This window comes from Nerophis ophidion, linkage group LG05 (assembly GCF_033978795.1).
Source record: "Nerophis ophidion isolate RoL-2023_Sa linkage group LG05, RoL_Noph_v1.0, whole genome shotgun sequence".
NCBI classification, from domain to species: Eukaryota; Metazoa; Chordata; class Actinopteri; order Syngnathiformes; family Syngnathidae; genus Nerophis; species Nerophis ophidion.
This window is the reverse complement of record NC_084615.1, coordinates 52155101-52181248: the sequence shown is the minus strand read 5'-3', so window position 1 is coordinate 52181248 and position 26148 is coordinate 52155101. Positions and strand designations below refer to the sequence as shown.

General features: G+C 38.7%; 1 protein-coding gene across 3 annotated transcripts in view; it reads right to left on the bottom strand.

Moving 5' to 3' along the window:
* Window positions 1–26148, bottom strand: part of pigg (phosphatidylinositol glycan anchor biosynthesis class G (EMM blood group)) — a 154984-nt gene that overhangs the window by 23549 nt on the left and 105287 nt on the right. For all 3 annotated transcript variants that reach the window (XM_061901499.1, XM_061901498.1, XM_061901497.1), the window contains exons 11-12: window positions 18668–18977; window positions 6882–7045 (exon numbers count right to left, since the gene is read on the bottom strand). In XM_061901499.1, the coding sequence (XP_061757483.1) occupies window positions 6882–7045; window positions 18668–18977 (474 nt within the window). The remainder of the gene's footprint in view (window positions 1–6881; window positions 7046–18667; window positions 18978–26148) is intronic.

The following is a 26148-nucleotide window of genomic DNA, read 5'->3' as shown; positions in this document are numbered from 1 at the left end:
TAGATGGAATGCCTTTTATTGTAACCATACACGGGTACAATGAGATTAAAAGCAATCCCAGTATCAGTGTGACATGGATGGCATGGATATACATTGAGGTTTTAAATATGGAGACAGATATTATGTAGCCTGTATACTTATACAGGCTACATGTATACTTAGCCTGTATACTGTATACTTAACTTCTAGCACTGAATGGGGATAAAAGGCTGAGCTAATAACTTTTCTCCTTGGTTCTGAGGTTTGTTCTTTTTCCTTCTTCCTCGTTCAAAATCACTTTATTTTAACGAGAGAACATATTTAATTTCACAATCCTTTAGCAAGTGATTTAATTATAGGCCAATACATTACTTGTACTTCATATAATTGGAACAGCTGTACTAAATGCATCTATTCAAAATTGTATGATTGTTTCAGTCTTTGAACGTTAAAAATATGAATTATTTCAATTAATTTTAGTGAGGTTAGTTAACAGTCACTATTTTAAAAGGTATGAAAGTCCGGTCAAAGAAAGCTGACAATGTTAAAAGGAGAGATGATGGCGCCTTGAAATGAGCCTGTTTTAGAATCATGTATGGCTGCAAGCAGAAGCATGGATGATGGCTAACGGAGGGCATGGAATCTATTAGAGACCGCCTCATGAAAGTGAGGGGCCGAGCCAACAACATCCTAACGACTCATGAGGGAGCGGCACAGAGCGTGCAGTGAGGATGCTTTCACACAGCGCAGGCTTGTGGGCAAATCAAGGGTGCAGTAATGTTATTTTGTGGCTATGTGAAACTGATCAATGTGAGCGTTGCATCTGAATGTATTTCATCACGTCTTACGAGAGTTCTTCTTCTTACCCAAATTCATTAGCAAAAGCAGCACTAGACTGATGTAAGCAAGTAGCTTTAATGCTTGCACAAATTCAACGCTTAAATGCACATGTGGGTTAAACATTTTGAGTTTTGCCACATTTGTTCCAGTGTTTCAGTCACATTATAAATGCGTCATAATATGTACTTTAGACACGCATTAGTAGTCAAACTGTCTTTAAAGCCTCCTAACTTCCAGTGTTGACCTAAAGACTAAAATCAGCACAAAGTATTGCATTCTCATGGGGAAGTAGACAAGCAGAACCCCGCCAAGAACTACCTTCCAAAACTGAAAAAAACTGGGAAACCAGATCAGCCACAAAATTGAATCAGTTGTGCCCTATCTTATTTTTTTGACATTTTCTGACGGCTTTACAAACATTTCCCTTAACCTTCTGAGTTTTCTATAGCAGAATGAAAGAAACAGAGTGGACCCCCATGTCAGTCATCTAATCTATTTGCCTCTGTGGGTGGAGGCGGAGATCCTCGCATTCAAACACAGAAGTAGAGGCTCGTAACATAGTAGAAATGGCCCAGATCAGCTCCAAAGTGTAATCATTTGTTCCTAATCCTATTTCTGACATTTTTTGAAACTTTCATTAAAGGCCTACTGAAATGCGATTTTCTTATTTAAACAGGGATAGCAGGTCCATTCTATGTGTCATATTTGATCATTTCGCGATATTGCCATATTTTTGCTGAAAGGATTTAGTAGAGATCATCGACAATAAAGTTCGCCACTTTTGGTGCTGATAAAAAAACCTTGCCTGTACCGGAAGTAGCAGACATATCTATGCGAGCGACGTCACGGGTCGTGGAGCATCTGAACATTGTTTACAATCATGGCCACCAGCAGCGAGAGCGATTGGGACCGAGAAAGCGACGATTTCCCCATTAATTTGAGCGAGGATGAAAGATTCGTGGATGAGGAAAGTGAGAGTGAAGGACTAGGAAAAAAATAAAATAAACATTAATTTGAGCGAGGATGAAAGATTCGTGGATGAGGAAAGTGAGAGTGAAGGACTAGGAAAAAAATAAAATAAAATAAAAATAAGAGGACAGTGGGAGCGATTCAGATAGGGAAGATGCTGTGAGAGGCACCGTGGCAGCCGTGGGGGAGGCAGCACCACTCGGCCAGGCCCAACCGCAACAAGGGATAGAGCCATACGGCTTTGAACCTGACGGTGACGGTCAGGAGGACGCATATTGATGCTGGAGTAGCACACGACATAGAGCGCCTTCAGAATACAGAATGGTAACGTGTTTTTTATTAATACACATAATTCACTGTACTTTGTGTGTGTGGTCCAATCCAACCGTGTTCGCTTGACATCTCTGTTCCATACTAAAGCTTGACTGTCATCTTCCGGGAATGTAAACAATGAAACACCGGCTGTGTTTGTGTTGCTAAAGGCCACCTACAGCTTTCTTCTTTGATGTCTCCATTGTTCATTGAAAACATTTCAAAAGATTAACCAACACAGATCTCCATAATACTGTGGAATTATGCGATAAAAAGAGACTACTTATAGCTGTGAACGGTGCTGGAACAAAATGTTCTCTACAATGCGTGACGTCACGCGCACGTGTCATCATATCGCAACGTTTTAGCATGATATTTCGGCGCGAAATTTCAAATTGCAATTTAGTAAACTAAACCGGCCGTATTGGCATGTGTTGCAATGTTAATATTTCATCATTGATTTATAAACTATCAGACTGCGTGGTCAGTAGTAGTGGGTTTCAGTAGGCCTTTAAAATATGCCCATAAGTTTTTAAATTATGTTACTAGATAGCCAACTAACCAAACCACAAACTCCAACAATTTCATAACCTCCAGGCGGAGACAGCTAATTGTGCAAATTGCAGTAATATGTTTTAAAAAACTGTACATTAGAAAACTAGACATTTAAAAGTTAAACAAAACTAGTTCCAGGACTAACCCAAATATAAAATGTCCCTGAATATAAGACAACCCCTCTTTTACAAAAAATAGAAAACACCTTATTTTAAGACAAAACAACTATAAAATCTAGTTTCTTGTTGTTTTAGAATAGGTGAAATAACTACTGGTAGATAAAAAGGCCTGTTTGATGACTCTGATCACCATGATTTTAACATCATAAACTCCTCTTCTGTTTACCTTCCCAACATTTGATTTTTTTTGGTTGATTGGCAACACTAAATGGTTCCTAGTGTGTGAATGTGAGTGTGAGTTTTGTCTGTTTATCTGTGTTTGCCCTGCGATGAGGTGGCGACTTGTAGAGGGTGTACACTGCCTTCCGCCCGATTGTAGCTGAGATAGGCTCCAGCGCCCCCGTGACACCGAAGGAAATAAGCGATAGAAAATGGATGGATGGATGTTGCAGGAGTTTTTGAATATTGGAGAGTAGACAAAGAAATTTCAAACTGCTGCTGTTGTCAAATTTTATATTTGCTACGGGGATTTGCATTGAAGATTATTCTTCATCATTTTTTGGCACCAATTAGGGCAGAACCAGCAGTATTTGAGATATTGCAATCGCGCCTATTCTTGCAAACTCACCTAATCCCTCTGAAAGAGGTGCTTTTTAAACCCAGTGTATGAATTCCTTGGAATCGATTGCCATTTTTTCAAACAATACTTTTAACGCTTCCTATGGGCAGTAATGACTTCATTTCGCAACGTGCATAGTGCCGCCAGACAGCAACATTGTTGGTGCCCATGGTGGCAGAAACGCTCTTAAGTCTTTTTACAACAACAGAATGCAACGACACTACTTGTAATAATTGCAAGGCTGCTATTTCATCAAAAGGAGGACAGATGGGCTAAAACACTTGAAAACAAAGCCTGCAATAACTTTACAGAAAAACAAGCTTTATTTTTTTTTTTCATATACCACAATAATTTTGTAATGTGAAAATATCATACTGTGAGATTTTAAACCATTACACCCCTAATTGAACATTATATCAGTGATTTTAGATGTAAACCAACATAATCCAATATTATATTCAGAATGATACCTGATACCAATATCTGATCGGGTAATCTGATCAATTGTTAATAGTTTCAAAGATGTTGCTGTTTTTCATTAGTTTTTGCTCTTTTTTTTTGTACATTTTCACTGTTGTTTTTCTCTTTGATTTTATTTCTACAATATCATACGGGCCCCACTTATGGGCACTCCTGGGTAAAAGTTCAAGATGAAAATTCAAGTACCAATGATAGTCACACACACACTAGGTGTGGTGAAATTATCCTCTGCATTTAACCCATCCCCTTGTTCACCCCCTGGGAGGTGAGGGGAGCAGTGAGCAGCAGCAGTGGCCACGCCCGTGTATCATTTTGGTGATTTAAACCCCAATTCAAACCCTTGATGCTGAATGCCAAGCAGGGAGGTAATGGGTCCCATTTTTATAGTTTTTGGTATGATTCGGCCGGGGTTTGAACTCACGACCTAACCACAAGGCCACTGAGCAGGTTAGACAGTTGTGTTGCGTTTGAGTGCTGCTGGGAAAAAATTGATTGATGAAAATGTGGCTGATTAGCCAAAACGTGCGGGGAAATTGCAGGCATTGAACAAAGTTGCAAGGTCATGCATCATTTGCGGGTATTGATTACATTTTTGTGAATTGGGGAATTTGCAACCTTGCAAAATCCTGGAGGGAAAGGTAAGTGCCATTGAACATTTTAAACAAGAAATTCAATGTGTCTTCAGCGTTTGCCCAGTGGGATGCAATAACTGTCTAATGACCTATAATGTCCCAAGATGGATTTATGCAATAAAAACTTTGGGGTTATCAGGTTGTAACTAACTTGGGGATAGACTGTAGCAGCAGAGAGAGAAATATAACAAACATAAAACCACATACAGCATTGTAAACTGTGTGGGGTCAGCAAAATAAAGTAGCTTGTTCTAATTTTTCTTTCTGTCTGTTAATACACAAAATCGTTTTGTTGAAGCGGAAGTAAATTAGCTCCGAACAAATCGGATTTTTAGAAAGGGAAAAAGTAAATTTAGTTAATTTTGCCTGGAAAGGATTAAGCCCACCAAGAGTGCTTCTTAGACATTTTTGTGATACTTATTCCAAATGCTACTACAGACATACCAGTGATGGCAACAATGACATTTACAGTACAATACAACACTTGGGAAAACACCATACCATGACTTGGCTGCTCAGAGTAACATGGCTAACCATAACACAATGCTACTCCAGTTTTCTTTAGTAATATGTTCCAAAAGGTTAGACGAAAACCGAATTGTACGCAAAGCGAAGCATTTCTTCCCATAAGAAATAATGTAAATCCAAACAATTGGTTTCACACAACCAACAGTACAAAGATAAAACCCATTTTATAAAGAATAATTATAGTTTCACATGTAGAAAAAATATGAAATACATATATAAATAGCCTTTTTATACTTTTCTACAAGTTATTTCTTGAATTCAACATTATTTCTCACTTTCTTTATTAAAGTGCTGGCAGTTGCAACGTTTTTAAGTGGTGGATTATTTTGCAGTAAAACTCAATAAGAAAACTACAGCGATTGAGTAACAAATGCATGAGATTCTTTGTTTATGCGCATGGACAAACGGAATAATTTATTACGAGCAATGTTTGACCGTACAATACCCAAAACGGCGTACCTAAAACAGAGCAAAATTTGGTCATAAATTTTAATCTAAAACTAAATCATACGTAAAGTGTGGAGACTCACCTTCAAAGCAGTAAACCCCTCTCTCGCTCCTCATTTCCATATTATCATCAAAGCTAAGGTTTGGAATATGTTTCATAGTTTTTAGTTTTTATTATTAAAAAATAGGGATGTATACCATTCACATTTGAATCAATACAGATCCAAAACCAATATATGGGAATTAGAACCAGTACTCAGCGTTTGCAATGTTTAGTACTCTTGTGCGTGTTTATGTGTTAATAAATGTTAATTTGTTTAAAAATATAATCAAATAAAATACTTAGCAATTGAGTGAGCAGATACTGATATGTGCTGTTTAGTTGTTATATTTTGTTTTCTTACACTTCTGAGTTTCAGTTTGTCCTCTGTGTATTGCCTTAGCCAAACGCAGTATTTGCTATATGGTTGGATGTGCCAGTCTTGTTTTTAGATGAGTCCCGACTCCCTACAAAGTGTTTATACTGTAAATATTGTAAATATTACACCCCAGCTGTTTGATTCTAACGTGCATCTTAGTTGTAGTTTTTATTACCAAATTTGTAGGTGTTAGAATTGCCATGTAAAAATTCTAATGCCAATTGGTAGCATGTATATGACATATCCGATGTAAATTAGCATTGAGATAGTACATTTTGAAAAGTGGAGCCATACTTTTGAGCGCTTTCTATCACGCTGTTTTATCAGGCTCTCTGATTTTGTTTTGTTGGCATTGGAAATTGCAAAATTACTTCGAGGCAGTCTGCTATAAACACGGTTTACAGGCCAAGTGCTTGAGCCGGTGCCGAGTCTACAACCAGAAGTGACGTTAGGTGTTACAAAAGCATGGAAATATAAATGGGTAAATGGGTTGTACTTGTATAGCGCTTTTCTACCTTCAAGGTACTCAAAGCGCTTTGACACTACTTCCACATTTACCCATTCACACACACATTCACACACTGATGGAGGGAGCTGCCATGCAAGGCGCCAACCAGCACCCATCAGGAGCAAGGGTGAAGTGTCTTGCTCAGGACACAACGGACGTGACGAGGTTGGTACTAGGTGGGAATTGAACCAGGGACGCTCGGGTTGCGCATGGCCACTCTCCCCACTGCGCCACATTTTATGATACATTTTATGTTAATCTGGGATAGGCCCCATTGCCCCACGCGACGCAATGAGGGACAAGCGGTAAGAAATGGATGGATGTATGTATGCATGTACCCGGAAGTACCGATAGAATTCGGTCAGTAACTATTAAAGTACAACATTCCGTACCCATCCGTATATCAACAAACATTAACTTGTTTTTACCATAGTTACTGTATCTAACGCCGTGCTGCAGTAATGAGTTACTCACCTGTCTCTCTCTGAGCTGAGGTAACACACGAGGTGACACGCCCAAAGTAGGGGTCCAGCGTACGTACTGAGGGCTGTTAAGAAGATGGCAAGAGTTTCAACGTAGCTGTCCAAACCAACAAACCCCACTGAGATGTCAACAGTGGAAATGTTGTTGGAATTGCCCTGCAAAAGCACATAAAAAAAAAAAAAATTGCATTTAATATTTTATCTTAACGTCACAATACAAAGGTCCTGAGTAGTCCTGGGTTCAATCCCGGGTTCAGGATCTTTCATGTTCTCCCCGTGACTGCGTGGGTTCCCTCCGGGTACTCCGGCTTCCTCCCACTTCCAAAGACATGCACCTGGGGATAGGTTGATTGGCAACACTAAATTGGCCCTAGTGTGTGAATGTGAGTGTGAATGTTGTCTGTCTATCTGTGTTGGCCCTGCGATGAGGTGTCGACTTATCCAGAGTATAGCCTGCCTTCTACCCGATTGTAGCTGAGATAGGCACCAACGCCCCCCGCGACCCCAAAGGGGATAAGCGGTAGGAAATGGATGGATGGATGGATTATGAAAAAGCACAAGGATGAGTCATAAGAACAATAAGTGTCTTTGTACTTTGTGGGTCGCATAAACATGCTATTTGAAATATAACACTTCTGTGTTTGTTTTTTCTGGTGGAGGTATGTCATTTACAGTATTCTGTTCAGTTAGGGCAGGGGTAGGGAACCTGTGGCTCTTTTGATGACTGCATCTGGCTCTCAGATAAACCTTAGCTGACATTGCTTAAAGCAATAAGTAATGAATAATTCCGCTGGTAATCACAGTATCAAAAATAACGTTCAAAATATAAACATTCTCATGCATTTTCATCCATCCATCCGGTTTCTACCGCACCTGTTCAAGAAGTCGCATTAATGGTAAGAAGTGTCTTATTTAGTGTTGATTAGCCTCAGGATAACAATGTTATTAAAAAGAATAAGAGACTTATTATACTCTAAAAATGTTGGTCTTTCTTAAAAATGCACGCATATAGTTGAATTCAGTGTAAAAAAAAAATAATTATATGGCTCTCACGGAAATACTTTTAAAAATATTTGGCTTGTATGGCTCTCTCAGCCAAAAAGGTTCCCGACCCCTGAGTTAGGGCGTAATACTTTTACACTACATGAGTTCAAGTGTCTGCGATGAGATGGCGACTTGTCCAGGGTTAACCCCCCCTTCCACCCAATTGTAGCTGAGATAGGCACCAGCGCCCCCCGCGACCCCAAAGGGAATAAGCGGTAGAAAATGGATGGAGTTCAAGTGTTTAGACATTCACACAAGTTTCACTATTCACTAAAACCCCTTAAAAAGCTTTCAATGGGGCAATTCAAGAGTATATATCAAATTCATTCAAAGGCATGTTTGTTGCAAGTGGCAGCCTAGGACTAAAAAAAAAAAAAAAGCCCACACTTGGCACATTATTGCCGGACCCATTCTTTACTGGCATCTTTGTCAAGAACAGTTGTTCCTTGCCATTCGTGCTTCAAATTTTGCAACTTCACTCAATCGTGCTTTTTCTAAATATCTTTTATTAAAAAAAAAAACTCGCGTTTTTATTAACTTAAAATGACAAATCTATGGTACTGTACTATATTGCATAGCAGATCATCATAATCGATTTTTACAGCTTAGTGGTTGTGTTTAACAGCGGTGTGTGTGAGGGTCTATATTACTGTACAGCAATATACCCCTTCATGTTTCATGTCTGAGCAAACGTACCAACTCCCTGAGCATTCAGTGGACCGCATGTAGGAAACATCATACATGCACACAGTGGAACACACCAGCAGTACACCTGTCGGCATTAACATTCAACAATATTTATTGTCTGCATCAAAAGTAGTGTGCAACGTAACATCAAACTCAGTAACAGCTTTGTAACGGACATAAAAGTAATTAGATAGATAACTTGGTATTTAAAAAATTTACAGCATAAGTAACGCACTTATTATGTGACAATGATTTTCTGAACACAGAGTGGAGGTAGATTCCTGTACCGACATGTGCAACTCTGTTCGATTCCATGTCCAAGAGGAACGAGTTTAGATGATAATGACGCTTACACTAAAATATTCAACTCTGGAATAGTAAAGCGCAGACTAGACGGGAAACGAAGACGAGTTATCACCGCAATAATAGGAAGAGCTTTGCGAGTCACATTGTAAATCAAACACGGTGGATGCAGGCGAGTGTGTGTTTGCTTGTGTCACCGGTTGTGTATTTATGATGTGACTTCAGTCTAACATAGCAGGATGCACTCTCTAAATATGGGACCAGACTACTCACATTCATGCCGAAGATGCGAAGCAGAAACATAGTGCCAAAATTCATAACAACCAGCCAAAGAAATAATGGTTTCTTAAGACAAAAACAAAACATACGGTACGGTGTGATTATACAGCATTGTCTAGTTTGATATGTACCACTGTACTAAGAGCACAGTTCGGTTCATTTTAATACATTGAAATTAAAATGCCGAACACCAAGTGCTATAATAATGTGATCAAACTATAAAATGCACAATTATAATACAATTATAATTACTGCCAAAGTGGTGCAACTATTCTATTTAAATGACGTTTGCAGCAGACAACTTTAGTTGGTGACAACTATTCTGGAAATACAGTATACAAGCTCGTTCTTGGGTGCAATCTACAATGGAACCTACTTTTTAGCAAGCCAAACGTGCACTGTGGGAAACACGGGTGCTAACTGCAATGGTGCACTGGAATTATCCACACCCAATAAAATTAGGTGTTGCAGGATGTTTTTTCAGGCGTAAATATATTGATTCATTTTGGTGTCTGCCAATGTTCTATCAAATGTTGTTGCTTCTCGAAAAAAGCTACAAATAGTGTGAAACGTGATTAGAATGAAAATGAAAAGTACCATTGTTTGCGTCAATGTGAACTTCCTCCCGCTTTAATTGTCTACATGCTAGTTAGTCAAAATATTAAATTAATGTGACTGAAAATATGACTTTACTGCAGGTTGTACAGTATTCTTCCATGTTTGGCAAACTTCCTTCTTAATCTTAGTATTAATTAATATGCCGATTTAAAGCACTGTGATCACTCTAAGACAGCACACATAAAAATAATAAAAAACAACTGAAGTTAGTGTAGTGATTTAGACATCAAATGTATTAAGATGCTTATTTGATTACATTACACATGCATTTAATATCTGTACACTAACTTCAGAATTGCATCAATATATATATTGTATACATATACATACATTAATATATATATATATATATATATATATATATAGACATATATATATACGTATACACAAATATATGTATATTTATATACATACACGCATATATATATATATATATATATATATATATACATACATACACACACATATATATACACAGTATATACATACACACACATATATATATACACAGTATATACATACACACACATATATATACATATATACACACATATATATATATATATATATACATATACACAAATACATATATATATACACACATATACATAAATATATATAGTTTGTATATATATATATATATATATATATATATACACTTAACATATAATATCATATATGTATATAATATATTAATATAATATGCATTAATATGTACAATGTAAATGTGTGTGTGTGTGTGTGTGTGTATAGTTAGTTTACATGCAGTCGGCTTTCGGCCAAGGGCCACATTTGTTTAACCCAATGCGGCCCCTGAGTCATAAAGTTTGGACACTCCTGATTTAAAAATGTCCAATTCAAGCATGCTTGCAGCGTGTTCATTCTGGACAGCCAGTTAACTGCTAAATGTCCTCTAATAAGCACACAAGGTGGGTATTTTCTTGTATTTAAGTCAATCCATTTACATAAAATAAACATGGTAAGCTATAGGCTACTTGGAACGAGCAGCTACACAAAAGCTAAGCCCACAAGCTGTAAAGTATACAAACAACAGATGAATACGTGTTTGACGTTTTAAACAGAAATATGGATAGAAACATGTTGCAAAAGAAAGTTACTAGATATTAACAGTAAATTAGAAAGTAAAATAATAACGCCATTTTGTACCTCTTGTCCCTCTCTGGGTGGCTGGAACCTATCTTAGCTGCATTCGGGCAGAAGGCGGCATACACACTGGACAAGTTGCCACCCCATCACAGGGCCAACACAGACATACAGACAACATTCACACTCACATTCACACACTAGGGCCAATTTAGTGTTGTCAATCAACCTATCCGCATGTGCATGTCTTTGGAGGTGGGAGGAAGCCGGAGTACCCGAGCCCAGAGATCGAACCCAGGACCTTCTTATAGTGAGGCACACGCACTAACCCCTGTTCCACCGTGCTGAATAATAATGGTTTTAAAAAATAGTGCAACTGGGAATGATGCAACATGTTGCTGCATATGTCAGCGCCTACATTTTTTGTGAGAGTGCACCCATATCAAGCAAACAAGTCAACATTCACTATGAGAGAACCAATAAATATGGAATTGTTTAACTCAAGATCTTCTGTATCACTGTAATGTTCTAAAATGTTGAGGATCATGGTTGATCTGTAGTTACAATGCAGGCTGGCATACAGTTAAAATGTGTTTTTAGCACTTTTATAAAATGCGTACTACAAATGAGCAATATATGTATGCTTCTCTAGAATGTTACTTTTTTCACAAGAAAATTTACTTAGCATAATAGTATCATTGTTTTTAATTCTGGGCAAAACGTTGCATGTAAAATTTGTCTCATGCCGCACAATGAGACGATCTGTCTGTGATCTATCTGTCATTCCGTTAATTTACAAAACTGGGCGCTATTTCATCTGTCTTGTTTGAGAATGCAGTCACAGAGTAATGGTTAAAAAAATTTACTAGGTCTGCGAATCTTTGGGTGTCCAACGATTCGATTCAATATTGATTTTTGGGGTCGCGATTAGATTATAAATCGATTTTTTCGATTCCACGCGATTCTCGATTCAAAAACGATTTTTTTCCGATTCAAAACGATTCTGTATTCATTCAATACATAGGATTTCAGCAGGATTTACCCTAGTTTGCTGACATGCTAGCAGAGTTGCAGATTTAAAAAAAGAAAAGCTTTTATAATTGTAAAGGACAATGTTTTATCAACTGATTGCAATAATGTACATTTGTTTTAACTATTAAACGAACCACAAATATGACTTATTTTATCTTTGTGAAAACATTGGACACAGTGTGTTGTCAAGCTTATGAGATGCGATGCAAGTGTAAGCCACTGTGACACTAAATAAAAGATAAATGGGTTGTACTTGTATAGCGCTTTTCTACCTTCAAGGTACTCAAAGCGCTTTGACACTACTTCCACATTTACCCATTCACACACACATTCACACACTGATGGAGGGAGCTGCCATGCAAGGCGCTAACCAGCACCCATCGGGAGCAAGGGTGAAGTGTCTTGCTCAGGACACAACGGACGTGATGAGGTTGGTACAAGGTGGGGATTGAACCAGGGACCCTCGGGTTACGCACGGCCACTCTCCCACTGCGCCACGCCACTATTTTTATTTTTTATAAATGTCTAATGATAATGTCAATGAAGGATTTTTAATCACTACTATGCTGAAATTATAACTAATAATGATACTGTTGTTGACAATATTAATTTTTGTTTCACTACTTTTGGTTTGTTCTGTGTCGTGTTTGTGTCTCCTCAATTGTTCTGTTTATTGCAGTTCTGAGTGTTGCTGTGTCAGGTTTGGTTTTGGAATTGGATTGCATTGTTATGGTATTGCTGTGTATTGTTTTGTTGGATTGATTAAAAAATAAATAAATAAAAAATCGACTAAAAAAAAAAGAGAATCGATTCTGAATCGTACAACGTGAGAAACGCGATTCAAATTCGAATCGATTTTTTCCCACACCCTTAGTATTTACTGTTTCAAGGTAAGTAGTGTTTAAAATGCGTGTTTTAAGTTCAAATCTGTCTGTGTGAATTGCGTGGCTCAGTTGCTAGAGCGGCCGTGCCAGCAACTTAAGGATTAAAGGTTCGATCCCCGCTTCCGCCATTTTGGTCACTGCCAATGTGTCCTTGGGCAAGACACTTCACCCACCTACTTCCAGTGGCACACAACACTGATTTAAATGTAGCTTTGAGATGTAGATTATGGGTTTACTATGTCAAGCCATTTGAGTCTCCAGAAAAAAGCGCTGTAAAAATATAATTCACTTCACATTGAAGGTGATTTACATTTCCACACCATCCTGCCACGTTTCTTTAAGGGGTCTTAGCTGCACTGTTTCACGCTGCTTAGCGATAACAATGAAGTTGTCAATAGTACAACACATCAACATAATCATAATAGTTTTTAATTAAAAAAAATACCCCTTTGTATCTGAGGTTTTATGCAGTTTAGGTCGACTTAAGAAAGGACTTTAGTAATAAGAGCACGGTGGACCAGAAACTGATAAATTGTCAACAAGAACAGTCAATTTAGTGAAATATTAGGGAGGTACTGGATATTTGCTGGCAACATTTGTACATTTGAAAGCACTATGCAATTGCACATGAACACTCCAAAAATATCCATAAACCACAGTCACATAAAGTGCATCACTTGAAAAAAAACCCAACTATTTCATGACCAGAAGGCTCTACTAATGACACACTTGTCACAATCTAATGGCCCTGAAATATATTTCATAGCCTGAATATTGTTATGTGTATCCAAATAATTGTGATGGTGTTAAATGTGAGTCACTGTTTGCCCACTTTTCACATCTTTGCGGTGATTCATATTTTCTTCGACTATTACTCAGTTGCTTAGAATTTATCCTTGACTTGTGCTTAATAAAGATTTGTACAAACAGGCTCTTTTCTGAAACACAAACACATCTTTGCTGCCTTTCTGACTATCTGGTTTGGATGCAAAAATTTAAAAATGTTCATTAATAAAATGATCAAAAGAGTTTAGTCATCATGATGTAAGGTAAATGCTTTTCTATTAACAAAAATCTTCCTGTGGTTTTGTGTGCAGCCACTAAAAAAGGGATGAACAAAATAATAAATAAATGATGTACAAAATAAGCAACTTGCTAAACACTGTCATGAATTCAACACACGACCACACAAAATGTTAAAACAAGTATGTTATGATCAACATTTTTTTGCCAGTCTAAACACTCTAGAGTGCTTCAAATCTGATTTTTCCTAATGAGATTCAGGCCACATCAGGAATTATTGTATGACAACAGAATGGCTAGCAGAACAGAAGGCAGAGGAAACTACACGTTTTGATTTACTATTTGCTGGTTGAACTTTACAGATCATAAAAATGGTCAATTCTGATCGCTAACGTTGTTACCATAAATGAACGGGATTTAACATAGAGAAAATTAGCATCACGGCTAATGGATAAATATTTTTCGGTTCATTATGAGACTGTGGTGGTACATAAACCTAGCTAGCTAGAGATATTGGCCCCAAAATCATTTAACAAGTACAGGAACAGCTAGCTAGCTTGAGTGGAAGTCTGCTGGAGTAGTCTACAGTCATACAGTAACTAGAAATTACACCTCTATTAAACTTAAATACCATATATCAAATATATTTACCCCAGTAATATCATCAACCCTTACCTGACTGGATGAAGTTTTTGGGCTCAAATACTACTGCGGCCTCAATAGCCCTGCTTTCGTGTGAAGCATGCTGGGAATTATATGTGCATGTGATGAAATAATGCACTGCACATGTGATGGAGGAATGCACTGTGAGGGGTTGAAATTGTATTTAATTTGCATTAAATCAGGTTGTTTTGGCTAATAATCATGCTGCAAGATCTGGCATGTTGCAGTCAGTGTTTATTCCCATTAATTCCCGTTAATTCCCATGGAAAGTTTCCAACTTTGTGTGTTCCCGGAATTTTGCAACCCTAGCAAGCACTAATTAATTTGATTTTAATTCATTTTAAAGGGCATTTCACGATACACTTTTTTTCAAAGGTCCAAACTGCATCACAGCACCTATCAAAGTCGTATCCCGAGGTAGCACTTTTGCTGTATGAACAAAAGGGGTCTTTATAGATGTACATTTACAAAATTCAGAAAGGCTACAGCAAGTGTAAAATGTGTGTGGTCCATTATTTCCATCAATCCATTCTCTCCTTATAACGAACAAAGGAGTTTAGGATGAAGACAATAAGTGCACTCCAGGAAAAGGCACTTAACTGGAATTCTAACAAAAGACTGACAGTTTACCTCAGGCTGATTTCAATCACAAGTCATTCAAGCCTCTATTGACTTTATTAATATAATTTTTTTATTTTCAAACACGGATTAAGATGTCATCTGCTAGATTTACTCATGTAATTTTTGGGCCTAGGGTAACAACTGGCTGTCAATTATACAAGATAATGGTCTTAAAAAAATGTATTAGGTTGCCTGCCGGTTCTAGCCTGGGCTGCCTTACTGGCTCAGTTGGGCCTGGGGATGTGGATTTTGGGCGCCGGGGAGGGTCCAGACTGGCCTGGGTCTTTGAGTTAGAGATCAATCCAACTTGGTGGTTTGATGGTTCATGGACCTCTTTCTGGAGGGTGGCTGGCTGCCTGGTGGGGTCTGCTCGTGGTGCCATTCGGGGGGCAATGGTGAGCTCTCGGGTGAAGTTACCCTGCCTGCTGATAAGGTGGGGCGTGTGGTTGGGGGGGCAGAGTTCCTGTGCTCTCTCCTCTCCTTATTTGCCCCACCATACTACTACTCGCACAACTATAGGCCCTTCTCCACCAAAAGTTCCAACCAACTTTTGGTTCCTCTTTGACAGGTGCAGGAGAAACGACGCAAGCTCTTCGCTCATGTCTACGGTAAGAGCCGACTTTTTACCACCATTTTCTCACCGAAACCTGCCGGTTGACATGTGGTAGGGAACCATGTTCGCTTGACCGCTCGGTTACATAGTAAAGCTGTCATCTTTCGGGAATGTAAACAAGGAAACACCGGCTGTGTTTGTGTTGCTAAAGGCGGCCGCAATACACCGCTTCCCACCTACATCTTTCTTCTTTGACGTCTCCATTATTAATTGAACCAATTGCAAAATATTCAGCAACACAGGTGTCCATAATACTGTAGAATTATGCGATGAAAAGAGACGACTTATAGCTGTGAACGGTGCTGGACCAAAATGTCCTCTACAATGCGTGACGTCACGCGCAAGCGTCATCATACCGCGACGTTTTAGCATTATACTTCCGCGTTAAATTAAAAATTGCAATTAAGTAAACTAAACCGGCCGTATTAGCATGTGTTGCAATGTTAAGATTTCATCATTGATATATAAACTATCAGACTGCGTGGTCGGTAACAGTGGGTTTCAGTAGGCTCTTGGGCAAGACAAAAACATTAGCTAGTCTGATCGTCAAGCGAACATGGTTCCTTACAACATGTCAACTGGTAGGTTTCGGTGAGAAAATGGTGGTAATAAGTCGGCTCTTACAGTAGACATGAGCGGAGAGCTTGCCTCGTTCCCCCTGCACCTGTCAAAGAGGCAGCTGCGGACTCTCTTGCCTCCTCCCACCGGCCGCCCCCGACTGTCGGATGCTTCCAACATGGAGGAAGCATCGGCTGCCTTCGCCTCGTCGAGAAACGTGGCTTCCCTCGGAGACACTGGCGGTCACCACACCCATGGCACCACCCCTCCGACCTTCAGGTTGTACAGGTACGACCATATAATCTCACTAAAACACTAGTAACACAATAAGCAGATAAGGGATTTTCCAGAATTATCCTAGTAAATTTGTCTAATAACATCTGAATCGCTCTGCCGTCTAGATTTCTATCTTATTTTAATTTTTTTCGAGTCCTTCACTCTCACTTTCCTCATCTACGAATCTTTCATCCTCGCTCAAATTAATGGGAAAATCGTCGCTTTCTCGGTCCGAATCGCTCTCGCTGCTGGTGGCCATAATTGTAAACAATGTGCGGATGTAAGGAGCTCCACTACCCCGTGACGTTCCGCGCACATCGTCTGTTACTTCCGGTGGCACAAGTAAGAGGATGTGTTGTGGTGTCGACAGGGGGCATTGTGAGGATGACTCTCAGTACAGGTACAGGCAAGGCTTTTTTTTTGTGTGACCAAAAGTTGCCAACTTTATCGTCAATGTTCTCTACTAAATCCTTTCAGCAAAAATATGGCAATATCACGAAATGAACAAGTATAACACATAGAATGGACCTGCTATCCCCGTTTGAATAAGAAAATCTCATTTCAGTAGGCTTTTAATGTTTGATGGAGGTCGAAAAAGCCATAGGCGCCAATTGGCCATCTACCCAGGTCAGCAGATGGTGGCAAGATACATATGTAGCTTACCACCATTATATGTAAATCTCTAGTGAATGGATGATGGTTTCTCAGTGTCATGCGCTTTGAGTTAAAAGAAAAGAGTGCTATATACATCTAATCCATCACCATCATATCTGACCGAAACAGGACCACACTAATGGGCAAGAAAGTAAAAGCTAGCAATAATCAACCACATTCCACGGTTAGTTCCCTGCTACTTCTGCACTCGACGCTTATCTGCCTCCCCAGCAATACACAAAAGAGGCGATGAAATGGATGTTGCTGCCTTTCACTACCCTCTCTATCTACCGACTATGACCATGTGACCGTTGCTATTCTCGATCATTGTCTTACTCTTTGTCTGTCCCCTCTTGAACCCTGTACGTTCATCATCATCATCAGCCGTTGTCAGTCCACTGCTGGACGAAAGCCTCAGCATGTTTCTGCCAAAGTGAACGATCTCTAGCTGCTCCCTGCCACTGCACTGTTTTGCAATATTTGTCTATTTCATCTCGCCATCTCACTCTGTCTTCCTCTATTTCTGCTCCCATCCATGGGTCTCCATGATGTCATTAGAGAAGTCCATCTATTATCGGTTCTCCTACTGATATGTCCAGCCCACTTCCACTTATTTAATTTGATAGTTCTCATAATGTCTTGGACCTGCGTTTGTTTTCTCACCCATTCATTTGTTTTTCTTTCTTTATATGTGATTCCGAGCATATTTCTTTCCATGTTGTGTTGTGCTGCTGCTATTTTCTTTTCCATTTTATTTGACAATGCCCAAGTTTCAGCTCCATATGTCATGGTTGGTAACACGCATTGATTAAAGACCTTTCTTTTTAGGTTTAATGGTATTTCTCCTCTCATGATGTTGCTCAGTTTTCCATATTGGCACCAGCCCAATCTGATTCTCCTCCCTATCTCCTGCTCTTGACTCTTTTCTTTCAGGCTAAATCTCTGCCCCAGATAAATACATTCATTAACTTCATCAATTTCATTTCCATTAACAGTCACAGGTCCATGAGGTACCATGTAATTTGCCATAACTTTTGTTTTCTTCATATTCATTTTCAATCTATACATCTCCTGTACAGTTGGAGAGCTTAAAAAATAAAACTGCAGGAAAACTTGAACTGAGGGAGTATATCACACTCATCTGCCCTGGCAAATAAACATACGGTCTATCTGTACTGCATGATTAAGTACCCTGACAAGACAGGTAAAAAAAAAAAAGATTTGGTGTGAGACCAACACAATACAAAACTCTCAGAGGAAAGCGCGTATGAGCGGAAAAAGTAAATAATGTATAAAGATTTTGCCAATGTCACTGAAATAAAACCTATATGATTAAATATTACTCTCACACAGACCGGGGCTTTTGCAGGCAATGTTTCTGTAAAACTTCGGAGCACAGATGACCTTTTTATTGCTTACCTGAAAGAAAAAGAAGGCCTGGCCGAACCAGTAGTGCATGATGGTGGTCTGTGCCGCATCGTAGTGGAGCTTCTTCCAAATGAACTGAGCCATCAGCGTTTGGACCAGGAGACAGCAGCACAGCACTGGCAGGTTGTGAGCACGGAACAACAGTGACACCAACAAGACCAGGCCACTGTAAATCTCCCACAATCCTCTATTCTTCAGTTTGGAATCAGCTGTGATGATTTGGGATCGCAGCAAGTCCTTTGTTCCCGTGAAGAGGATACCCAAAACAAACACATATACGAAGCGTGCTTCCACAGTGCCCCTGAAAGAGAAAGACTTTGTCATTCCTGATAGCATGTCAACAAGAGCAATTGTAATAGTTTCTTCTTCAGGGAATTTTGTTTAGAGTGAATGGAATTTGTGGTATCACATCAATAACAAAATCTACTTGTGTGAGTATAAACAAATGTGCAAATACATATTTTAATCCTTTATTTTTACATTTTGCTCTTAAAACAAATCAATCCAAAGTGGATTAAACTAGAGTAAAGCTTGTATAGCATGTTCAAAATAAACTTAAACCATAACCAAACGGACAAGTGTTTGACATGGAAGTGTCACTGATCACTTTGTGTGTGCTGCGGAGCTGTGTGTGTGTGTGTGTGTGTGTGTGTGTCGCCCCCCCCTGTGATTTACTAAGACTGTGCATCTAAAAAGTGGTGCAAATGAGGATTTTGCATGTACTATCTGGCGCATCACCATTGAGACACTCATTTACTCCACATTCATGTTACTCCTACCTGTGGTGTTTTTGCTATATTTTCAAACATACAGTAGACATCTACCCCTTTTTAGGGGCCTTTTAGAAGCACTAACACAGTCACAGGTGACATTGGCACACCTTTGTTTATTTTCTTTTTACTGCCCCAGGTGCATGGGCTGCTCTTTTTCTGCTTAAAACGCAAAAATGCATACTTCAAGAAGTTTTTTTTCATATGAAAAATATTGAATAATGTACTATTTATTATGTGAGAAAAAAACGAACGTCATTTAAAAATGACTAAATGACACCAAAACGCATCAATTGAATTTGTTTTAATCAGCCCCTTAAGTCCTCTAGCAGCTATAAAATGATGTAGCTCAATAGACTATATGTCAAGTGCTTTTTATTTCTGGTTGTCCAAAATGTTGACATTCACACACGTAGGACGGGGGATTCTCATGTCCATGGTCTGTCTTTTCAGCGGCGGCACCGATCCTACAGTCGTGTGTGGAACTGTCAGTTTACATGTCCTTCTGACACATGAGTGGCTGGCAAAAACCAAACGCTATTAACTGTTGCGACTGTGCATATAACGGAATAAAGACTGCAGTTCATCAAGACGGAGTGAACTTATTTTTAATTGTTTTCAATTGTAGAATGCTGCACTCTAAAGTTGTGCAGCTTTAACTTAGGCGGGCCTTATTGAATGGGATTAGTTGTTACATATGTGCGAGTCCCTACGCATGAGCCTTGTGAAGGTTGGCGGCAAGACTTGTGCAACGTTCTGCATATTGCGCGCTGTACTGAGTGAATAATGTGTGGAGTACCGCACATGCACTCTGTGCTGACTGAATCAAGTGAATCGTGTGTAAGCTTCTGCACATGCGCTCTGTGCTGAGTGACTCAAGTAGGAGCGAGCCTTAGCATGCAGTAACCATGTGCAAGCTTTTGCTCATGCGTTTTGTGATGAGTCATCAGGTGAATCGATTCACCTTGGCGATTGACTCACAGGTACCTGAGTCAGTAAAATAATCACATTTACCATCCCTGTAGTCACAGATGCCTGGTGTGAAATTATAGGACAACTGGAAAAGCAATACATTTATCCGCGCTAAAAGGAAATAAGCGCCCCCAAGTGTGCGGGAGGCACACGATGTAAGGCCAATTATCGCATTAGAGAGTCCACTGGGACTTTACAGGTAGGTGTGAAAATACAAACAAACTTACTATTTGACAAATCAGACTAATTTAGTGCATGGAAACATAGTCACTGTGTGCAGGTAGAACCCCCCACCCCACGCCCCTTATAGTGACCGACTGTAATGTCACGTGACACATTCCTTTGTTCATGTATACATATTTTTGGCTCTGACAATGCACATACTATTGTTCTTGAGGTACCCATTGGGTTAAATCGGGGTCCTCCGTCACAAAATTTTATGCCATTTCATATGTGCTGGTATGACAATAAAGTTCCTTAAGTCCTTGAATTTTGCCCATTGTCGACTGATCAGTTTACTATGAGAAATATTTAATGAATCCACTATAAAAATCAATCAATCAATCAATGTTTACTTATATAGCCCTAAATCACAAGTGCCTCAAAGGGCTGAAAAGCCACAACATCCTCGGCTCAGATCCCACATCAGGGAAGGAAAAAACTCAAGTACTGGCTACTCCTTTATGTTAAGTTAAAAAATAGTCCAGTAAAAAAATAAAAAAAATAACATATATCATGTTTTGTAAAAAATAACAAATATAATACTATGTGTAGAGTATATAGTGCAGTCGACACAGCTGTGTTTACTGCACGATCTATTATAATCTTGGTTACAATATACTAAGTTGTGAAAATAAAATACAATCACGACATTCATTCCTTTCACGTCACAATCACTTATTCATGATTCACGGTGTTCCTCCCAGACTGAGTTGAGATAAAATCAATAATTCAAATCAAGAGACAGGTCGACTGAATGAATGGCCTAAAGGAAACACACTTTAGGTCTTACTATCTGTTACACTCTTGATTGAGCAGATGTATGTTCATTTATGACAACACACAGACACACACAAAAAACAGAACTGTTCCGTTAAAACTGAGACTTCAAAGTAAAGATGTAGTATTTTGCAAACTTAACAACACATATCAAGTCCTGGGGTTTGAGAATAGGCAAGTTGCTATGCATGGCTAATGTGCTTTTGGAGTTTTCTGCCCAAACTAATTATACTCCTAATTAGTAAAAACATTAGTAGAAGTAACTTATTAAAATCTCAAATTAGAAAAAAAGTTAACTCTAGAGAAAATCTGCATTTTAGCTTAAGAAAACATAATTTCTGGAGATCTATTATGTTTCGAGGCAACATAAATAAAAAATGGAATACAATTACAACCAAGAGCTGCATCTGAATGTAAGGAGAACTGACAACTTATTGTGCATGCGTAACAATCGAAATGGCAATCCAGGAATCTGCATTTAATTTCTATGCAATTATACCTGCCCTGAAAATGGTACCTTTACAATAAATGCTTTTGACAATGATAAACGGTTTCAAAACCGACTGAGAAAATATAAAAAACGCTGGGCATTAAAGGCACTGAAGGTGGATAGTGCTTGCATTTTCAATGTAATGCTTGGAGGCAACAAGGCTATTTGTATTCTCAGAATAGCACTGCATGAACATTTGACCAAGATGGAAGGGCTTTATATAAGCTTAAGTATGAATGTACATAACCAACAAAGGCGAAGTGAAGTAAGGTGAAGTGAATTATATTTACATAGCGCTTTTTTCTAGTGATTTAAAACGCTTTACATAGTGAAACACAATACCGAAGGTACATTTAAACCCAAGCTTTTACAATAATAGTTATGGACGACTACTGCGCATCGTATCTGCACTTTATAAAGCAAAAAGACAAAAGCACCACAAGCTGCTCTACATTATTGAGAACATCATTTCAACAAACCAAATTCCCAAAATGTTTAGATATTTGTTGAATGATTAGAAATATCAATCAGGAGCGATTGTTGAGGGCTTAAATGCTGCTGTAAACATAGTGGTACCTTGGGATATGAGTGCCCCATCTTTTTAGCTTTTCGGGATTTGAGCGATCTCTCGGCTAATTGTTATGCTTTGGATTACAAACAAAAATAAGGTTAAGAGCCTCCCCCCCGCATGTTGGTGTAGCAAAGGTCACAGTGAACCCCATAAGATTCGACCAAAATATCCCGTCTTACTCGCTAGCATTTAGCTTGTAGCTAGAGATCCAAGTAACTTGTAAAGGAAGAAAGTAAGTGTGAAGCACAGTGCTAAGAAGAACTAGATGATATTTGTTGAATTAAAGAAATAAATCATCAAGAGCTGACAGAGTGTCTAGTTAGCTTACTGGGTGAAGCAGTTGGAGTTTAGCAATGCAAGTCTGCGGCACATTGATGCAAAATAAGTTGATAACGCCATCCATGTACTTTAAAATAATATTTAAACAGTGGACATTTATCCACGAAAAAAAATAAAAAGCTGCTGAGGGTGGGTTTGACAGAGAAGCACCTGGAAAGAAAATAAATCCACTCCCCAATGTAAATACTGCATATTGTTATGATATTATTTGATAAAACTAATGTAGTTGTTTGTACTACATTGAATTGCATTGTTTTTCATACAATAATTTGTATCTAAAAGTTTTTTCTTCTTTCTGAAATACACAAAACACGCTAAAAAGGTGCTTCCAAAACGGAACAATTATATTTGTATTCATTTTAATGGGGAACATTGTCTTGAGTATGAGTATTTTGGGTTACAGGCGCCGACTTAGGGTAGGGGGATATATCGAATATACTCTATATATCACGGATTTGTAGAAAATGACTATTTGGTGAGTATTAAAGTACATGTTCTCATGCTGTTGCTTTTAGCTGCGGGCATTACAATGCAGGCTTTTCTCACTCTTTCTTGTCCCTCCTTTACACAGAGAGATAAAATAAGCGCACCTTGTTACATATGTCACTTACTGTCGCGCGTGCAACATCATACGCCCTCGCCGAGCAGAGAGGTAGCAGCATGGGTGAAGTTAGCAGTGGCAGGTGGTGCAAGCGGTAATACGAGAGAGAGAGAGAAGTTGCCTATCTGGTAACAAATGGAGGAAGACTTAATTCCCAAGAAAAACAGCACAGGGTCCATTGTGTGATCCATGATCAGGCGGGCCGGTTCTACAATCGGAATGAAACTGGACTCACTGGTGACGGTGGCAGAGAAGAGGACTGTTGACAAACTAGTGAGCATCCTGGATGATGCCAGTCACCCTCTGCATAGCGTTATCAGTAGCCAGAGGAGCCTGTTCAGTGCTATACTGCTTCATCCCAAGTGCAGGACTAATAGACTCAAAAACTCCTTTGTCCCACACGCCATTAGACTGTACAACTCCTCTCTGGGGCGGGGGGCGGGGGGTACTAGGATGACAGGGGATGCAAAACAATAACAGTGCAATACGTTTTCATAACATGGTCACTACTGCCTACTTTGTCTTGTTATATTCTTATTTTACTGTTATATTTTTTTTCCCATTGTTGCTTTTTCGTTTTTTATTCTTATTGTAATATTTCTCTATTTTGTTTCCATTTAAACCCCCATTATTTACTTTTTACTTTTATTTAAATTGATCTCAACTCTGTACACTGCTGCTGGAATTTTAATTTTCCTGAAGGAACTCTCCTGAAGGAATCAATAAAGTACTATCTATCTATCTATCTTGTCTGGCGGTGGTTTGGCTTCAAGCGGGAAGATGTTGAACAGACAACCATAACATGTCAAGTGTGTGGCAAAAGCGTTGCTACAAAAAGTAGCAGCACTGCTAATATGTAGCATCATTTGAAAAGTCACCCGCTAGAGAATAAGGAGTGCTTGAAACTCTGCATGTCAACATCTCTGTTCGGTGCCACACCCAACAAAATGCCGAAGCAACCAGTACTGACCCAATTGAGCATGGCGTCTTTCATTTCCAGATCAACACCGTATGAAAAAAACAGTCAACAACAGAAGGAGATTACATCCGCAGTAACCTTCCACGTAGCGAAGGACAGATACTATTTGATTTCCTATTATGCAGCTAATTTTAATTTTACAGGTTTTTTTTTTTTTTTTAGGTGACATTGTGCACAAAACTGCACTTTATTTGTTTCAAAACATTATAGGGGCTTTCTGTGAAAAAAGTGCATGTTAATCTATTGTTTTTTTTATGTCATTTCAGTGACATGCACCAAAGTTCACTTTATTTGTTTTAAACTATTGTAGTGGCGTTCTGTAAAAAAAGTGCAATTTAATTTAGTGTTGTTTGATATGTCATCGTAGTGACATCCTGCGCAAAAGTGCACTAATAGCATGTCTGACAATAAAATGTCTGACAATCTTGCACTTTCTGTTTTGAAATGACATGAATGTTTGTGTCACTGCTTAATAACTGTTTAATAAATACGGTTTAGGTAAATTGACTTGGTTGTGATTTTCCTCTTTGCATGAAAGTTTAAAATAAGCATATATTAATGCAGTATGAACAACAATGTTTTAATGTAGACACATAGAATCATCATACTGCTGTGATTATATGTATCAAGTGTTAATTCATGGCTAAGGTAAAATATCGAGATATATATTGTGTATCGTGACATGACCTAAAAATAGAGATATTCATAAAAGGCCATATCGCCCAGTTTTACGCCGACTCAGACCAATTAAACTTGTATGCCTTACAAAAATGAAACGATTTTGAATGTCTGCTTCCAGTCAAAAGCTATCATGTAAAGCGCCATCTCCTTACCAGCAGGATGCCGTCAAAGCTGCAAAAAGTACTACAGGGTAATGGCTGACCCTCAAAGAGCTGAGCACATATTGGACATGTATTATTAATACGTGTGTTTTATGGAAGCTGGTACAAGAGAAGAAGCAGAGCAATACATTCCATAAAGCACTTCCTTTCATATTCACAATTTGGCAGATATTGTATTCATCATTAATGTATGCCATGCAAAAGTAGAAGCTCTTGGTAAAACAGTTATTGATTTGATCAATTTGTATGAGCAAAGCACATTATGGTGAAAAATAAGCAGAGCAACTATTACCACAAGAGTCGTTTGAGGATGGTGAGCAATATTACAGACCATTAGAATTAAGTGTTAAGCATGTGCTTCTTTGACACACAAGTATTAGGCACAATACGCAATCAGACACAATATGCTCTAGCAATAACAAGGGAGGTACATATCTTCATGGCTGGGAAGCATTACGTTTTGATATTTTCAACCCTCTTATCTCATTTGGGCAATAATGGCTATTCGCCACTTATGTCATTAAACTTAACTGTTTCTGTTCCAAAATGGCTGCAGTTAATTCCACTCTTCACTGTCAGATTCATGAATATTTCCTGACCGCTTCTATTGGCCATTATGTGCCAACCTTCTCTTCCCTCTCCATCACTTTCAGTGTAGTGGGTTGTATATATACAACCCACTTTAACTTCCTGGAGGGACAATCATACTTGACAGAATCACTGTACTGCACACCAATGCGGTAACATTAGAGGTGTGACGGTACTCCATAATCATCGTTTCTGGATGAAGTAGCTGGGGAGAGGGAAGTCTGGCTTCTCTGCTTAGGCTGCTTCCCCCACGTCCCGACTTCGGATAAGCAGAAGAAGATGGATGGATATATATATATATATATATATATATATATATAT